We start from the raw sequence: 6,170 nt of genomic DNA on the forward strand, positions 1-6,170 counted from the left end.
AGTAGTTACAACTTATTTCTACACCAAAACCTGCAAAGAGATATTTATACCAGCTATATTCATAATTGCCAAAACTTGGAAGCAACCAAGATGCCCTTCAGGAGGTAAATGGATAAATAAAATGTAGTATATCCAGACAATGGAATATTATTCACTACTAAAAATAAATAAGCTATCAAGACATGAAAAACACTTAGAAACCTTAAGTGCATATTAGTAAGCAAAGAAGTTGATATGGTTTGGTTGTGTCCCCACCCAAATCTCATCTTGAATTCCCACATGTTGTAAGAGGGGCCCAGTGGAAGGAAATTGAATTATGGGGGCAGGTCTTTCCCATGCCGTTCTCATAATAGTAAGTCTCACAAGATCTGATGGTTATTATAAGGGTAAGTTTTCCTGCACAAGTTCTCTTTGCCTGCTGCCATCCGTGTAAGACATAACTTGCTCTTCCTTGCCTTCTGCCATGATTGTGAGGCTTTTCCAGCCACGTGGAACTATAAGTCCAATTAAACCTCTTTCTTTTGTAAATTTCCCAGTCTTGGGTATGTCTTTATCAGCAGTGTGAAAACAGATTAATACAGTAAACTGATACCAGGAGTGGGGTACTCCTGAAAAGATAACAAAAAAATGTGGAAGCGACTTTGTAACTGTGTAACAGGTAGAGGTTGAAACAGTTTGGAGGGCTCAGAAGAAGACAGGAAGATGGGGGAGAGTTTGGAATTTCCTAGATACTTGTCGAATGGCTGTGACCAAAATGCTGATAGTGACATGGACTGCAAAGTCCAGACTGATGAGATGTCAGATGGAAGTGAAGAACTTCTTGATAATTGAAGCAAAGGTCACTTTTGTTATGCTTCAACAAAGAGCTTGGCCACATTGTCTCTCTGCCCTAGGGATCTGTGGAACTTTGAACTTGAGAGTAATGATTTAGGGTATCTGGCAGAAGAAATTTCTAAGCAGCAAAGTGTTTAAGATGTGGCCTGGCTGCTTGTAACAGCCTATGCTTATATGTGTGAGCAAAGAAAGGACCTGAAACTGGAACTTATATTTAAAATGAAAGCAGATCATAAAAGTTTGGAAAATTTGCAGCCTGGCCATGTGGTAGCCAAAAGTCAGAGACATTTTGCATAGTCATTTGAATGATCTAAAGTTATTTTTCCCATGTACATAAATTATTTATTTTGTATAGTTATTAGCTCAGCTAACTAATAAGATCTAAATTGAGTCCTCTGGAATAAAATTAAAAGGTAAGAGAGAAACTGAAGCAGGATGATCATGAAAAATGAAATATTCAAATCAAGGTATCTTCAGTGTCAATTATTATATCAGTAATCTGAATAGTTCAATTTCTTTGTAGCCTGTGAAACAGGGGATCTTGCATACCATTCTCTTACTCTCAGTTTTTGTGCATAAGGACACTTATAAAGAGCAAAAATGTACTCCTTATGGGTCAATAAACTGACTGATATGTGTTAAACACCTTCAATAGACAAGCAAAAGAAAATCTCCAATATTTGCAAAGATGCCAAGATAACTGCAATTAAATCAAAAACTTCTTCCTTTTGCCATTCTTTATCTTCTCATAGCCCTGGCCACCATCTACTGCTCCATCTATTACTCCCCTTCTGTAGAAGAAATGGCTTGAAAGACATTGGGGAAGCTATAAGATTCCTTTCTCACACCAATCTACATAGAAAAAGTTTCATCTCAATAGTTTTCATCTTCAGACCCTGAACACTACCTATTCATCTTAAGTAATGTCTTAGTGAGAAAAAGCCATCTTGCTGAGATATCATGGAAACTAGAAGTCTCTATTGCCATAATATCTCAGCAAGGTATCTTTTAGGCATAAGTCATTTTTTTAAGACAGAATATCACTCTATTGCCCAGGCTGAAGTGCAATGGCACAGTCTCAGCTCACTGCAACATCTGTCTCCCAAGTTCAAGCGATTCTCTTGCCTCAGCCTCCCGAGTAGATGGGATTACAGACACCCGCCACCATGCCCAGCTAATTTTTGTATTTTTAGTAGAGACGGAGTTTACCAGCCTGGTCTCAAACTCCTGACCTCAGGTAATCCACCCACCTCCGCCTGCCAAAATGCTGGGATTACAGGCGTGAGCCACCATGCCTGGCCATGAGTCATATTTTTTAGGGATTAGTCACATTTTTGGGCAAAACCAGTCTATGCATGTCATGTAATTTCCCAAAATAGAAACTAAGAAATGTTCCATCTTCTTTTTCCATATATGTGGTCACATGTTCTACTCTCTCCTCTTCCATTATTTCTTATATTTCTTTAATATTAATGATTTTTAAATTTTTACTGATTTTTATTTTTACTTTTTATAGGTGCATGCTAGGTATATATATCATGTAGTACATGAGCTGTTTTGATACAGGTATGCAATGTGAAGTAGTCACATCATGGAGAATAGGGTGTCCTTCTCTTCAAGCATTTATCCTTTGTGTTACAAACAATTCAATTACACACTTTGTTATTTTTATATGTACAATTATTATTGACTATAGTCACCCTGTTGTGCTATCAAATGGTGGGTCTTATTCTTTCTAATTTTGGGTACTCATTAACCATCCCCATCTCCCCCCACCACCCCACTCCCTTTGCAAACTCAGACCACCCTCCTACTCTCTATGTTCCTGATTTCAATTGTTTTGATTTTTAGATCCCACAAATAAGTAAGAACATGTGATGTTTGTCTTTCTGTGCCTGGCTTATTTCACTTAGCATAATGATCTCTAGTTTCATCCATGTAGTTGCAAATGACAGAATCTCATTCTTTTTTATGGCTGAATGGTACTTTTGCATATATGTACCACATTTTCTTTATCCATTCATTGACTCATGAACACTTAGGTTGCTTCCAAATCTTAGCTATTGTGAACAGTGCCACAACAAATGGGGGGTACAGATATCTCCTTGATATACTAATTTCCTTTCTTTGGGTATATACCCAACTATATCACATAGTAGCTCTATTTTTATTTTTTTGAGGAAACTAAAACTGTTCTCCATAGTGATTGTACTATTTTACATTCCAATCAATAGTGTATGAGGGTTCCCTTTTCCTCACATCCTCGCCAGCATTTGTTATTGCCTGTCTTTTGGATATAAAACATTTTAACTGGGATAAGATGCTATCTCGTTTTAGTTTTGATTTGCATTTCTCTGATGGTCAATGATGTCAAAAAGCTTTTCATATGCCCATTTACAATTTGTACATCTTCTTTTGAGAAATGCCTATGCAAATCTGCTTATTTTTTTAAACAGATTATTTCATCTTTTCCTATAGAGTTGTTTGAGTTCCTCATAATTCTAGTTATTAATCCCTTGTCAGATGGGTAGTTTGCAAATATTTTTCACCACTCTGTGTATTGTCTTTTCACTTTGTTGATTGTATCTTTTGCTGTGTAGAGTGTTTTAACTTGATGTGATCACATTTGCCCCTTTTTACTTTGATTGCCTGCGCTTGTGGGTTGTGGCTCAAGAAATTTTTGCCCAAACCAATGTCCTGGAGATTTTCCCCAGTGTTTTCTTGAAGTATTTCCAGAGTTTGTGATCTTAAATTTAAGACTTCAATCCATTTTTATTTTATTTTTGTATATGGTGAAAGACAGTGGTCTAGTTTCATCCTTCTGCACATGGATATCCAGTTTTTCCAGCACCATTTGTGGAAGAGACTGTCATTTCCCCAGTGTATGTTCTTGGCACCTTTGTCAAAAATGAGTTCACTGTAGATGTGTGAATTTGTTTCTGAGTTCTCTATTCTGTTCCATTGGTCTATGTATCTGATTTTATGCCAGTACCATGCTGTTTTGGTTACCACAGCTCTGTAGCACACTTTAAAGTCAGGTAATATTATTCTTCCAGTTTTGTTCTTTTTTTAATGATAACTTTGGCTATTCTGCATCTTTTGTGGTTCTATATAAATTTTAGGATATTTTTTCTATTTCTGTGAAGAATGTCATTGGTATTTTGATAGGGATTGTACTGAATCTGTAGACTGTTTGGGGTAGTATGGATATTTTATCAATATTAATACTTACAGTCCATGAACATGGAGTATTTTTTTGGTGTCCTCTTCAATTTCTTTCATCAGTGTTTTATACTTTTTATTATAGAGATCTTCACTTCTTCGATTAAGTTAATCCCTAGTTATTTAATTTCATTCGTGGCTATCATAAATAGGATTACTTTTTTATTTCTTTTTCAGATTGTTTACTGTTGACATATAGAAACACTACTGATTTTTGTATGTTGATTCTGTGTCTTGCAACTTTACTGAATTTTTAGTTCTAAGGTTTTTTTGTGGAGTCTTTAGGTTTTTCCAAATATAAAATCATACAATCTGCAAACAAGAAGAATTTGACTTCTTCCATTTATAATTCTTTTTTTCTTTAAGAACCTATTATTTCTTGGGCAGAAGCTTTCCTAAGAAATCACCCCATTTTGCCCCAGCTGAATGTATACCCCATTCAGGTACATAGTAAGCATTTGCAACCTCATCTGTCACATCTGTGTCTGTAAACATGCTATTTCCTTGGATGGCCTGAGACAAGGTCAGGAGGCTACATTTTATACAGGGATGAACAGCTAGACCATTTCATTTATCTCAAGGTTGTATACTTTTTAAATCACAAATTTCAAACAAGGTTGAAGAACTATGGTGTCATTCTGTTTTCACTCTCATTGTTAAAGTATCTGGTGTGAGGCATTTCTACTTTTAGTTATTCTATCGTGTTTTAGAGTTTATTTAGATGGCTTTCACACTAAGAGTGCCTGGGCTGAGTGGTGGGCAACAACAATAGTAGAGTAGTTCCTGGTGCCTAACCAGAGTGGATCACAGTGGCTGACACTCAGCAGCCGGGCCCCTCGTGCTGCTCAGAGTTTGTGCTCAGCTTCCCCTGCAGTCCCTGTCACTGTGTCACTCAGAGCACAGAAGTACACAGCTGAGTCTGACTCTTGAACTGAGTCTTTCTCCAAGTGGAAAGAAGTGGTTTCTTTGCGGTATGTGGCTTCAAAACCTTTGTTGCTTTCCTTGTCATTGTCCTTCATGGCTTTCAGGAGGAGCTGTGGACCTTCTCCAGGATACTGGACATACCAGAAAAGGGAAGGGTACTGTGTGCTTTCATAGGAGCAGTTCACAATCAGGGAATTCCCTTCAGAGAGGAGCACTTGGCCTTCTGTCTGGACCACTGAATCTCCATTGATTCCCCCTGAAAAAAGTAAAATAAAATAAGTTATACCAAGTTACCTTAGACATGATCTGAGCTGTACCCCTTAGAGAAAACTGTGGTTACATATTACATCAACATAATGGAACAAAAGATTCTAAGTTTTAAGTGTCATTTTACTTACCAAACATTAAGAATAGTGCAATCGCTTGTCCTGGAAAAGAGTTCATTTTTAGACCCTCTGGTGTCCTTGGGTCTTGTCTTCTTAGTGTGAGGAAAGGTTAAGGTCACACTGAAGGGATGACTATCAGCAGGAAATGTGAATGTGTTAGGAAGATGCACCCCCTTGTGGGCAAGATCGTAAATTCAAAAGATTGTTGACTGTTCTCTCAAAAGTCCATTCTGTATCTTCACTTCCGGCTTTTTTTTTTTTTTTCTAAGACACCTGTTAGCTGTCTGATAGTTCTTTGTATATCTAAAGAATAGTTGGTCTTTTTTATAATCCTATTTCTTACAGCACACTGTCTGACTTGCAAGTTCTTTTCATACCATGACATTTCTGAGAATAATTCATTTTACTTTTTCTTATGTAGCCATCTTTGCCCACCCCATGATCCACTAAAATATCATATAAGCAGGTTTTTAGGGTAAAACTGGAAGAATGTCAGTAGCACATGTTTAATTATTAGTAGATTATTTGAGATGACAGAGACAAGCTTTTTTTCACTGCTGTATTCCCATACCTAGTACAATGTCATACACTCAGCAGGTGGTTAGGAAATACTTCTTAAATACACAAATGCATGAACAAATGAATGGTCTTTGGTTAAGGAATTGCTACTACTTGAAATATCATATTGCTTCACATTTAAGGCATCAATTACAGAAACACAATAAATTCTTTTCAAAGAAAAAATGAAATTCTATCTTGTATATATATATTGATTAAAAAGTAAAGAACATATAACTCTTAGTA

General features: G+C 36.6%; 1 gene segment (V, D, J or C); it reads right to left on the bottom strand.

Annotated features, from left to right (window-relative positions):
• Positions 1–4,875: 4,875 nt before the first annotated feature.
• On the bottom strand, positions 4,876–5,913 carry LOC103231426 (T cell receptor alpha variable 9-1-like). The segment is given in 2 exon segments: positions 4,876–5,236; positions 5,379–5,913. Coding segments are annotated over 2 exon segments (381 nt in total).
• Positions 5,914–6,170: the final 257 nt, after the last annotated feature.

The sequence above is a fragment of the Chlorocebus sabaeus genome, chromosome 29, assembly GCF_047675955.1.
Source record: "Chlorocebus sabaeus isolate Y175 chromosome 29, mChlSab1.0.hap1, whole genome shotgun sequence".
Taxonomy (NCBI): domain Eukaryota; kingdom Metazoa; phylum Chordata; class Mammalia; order Primates; family Cercopithecidae; genus Chlorocebus; species Chlorocebus sabaeus.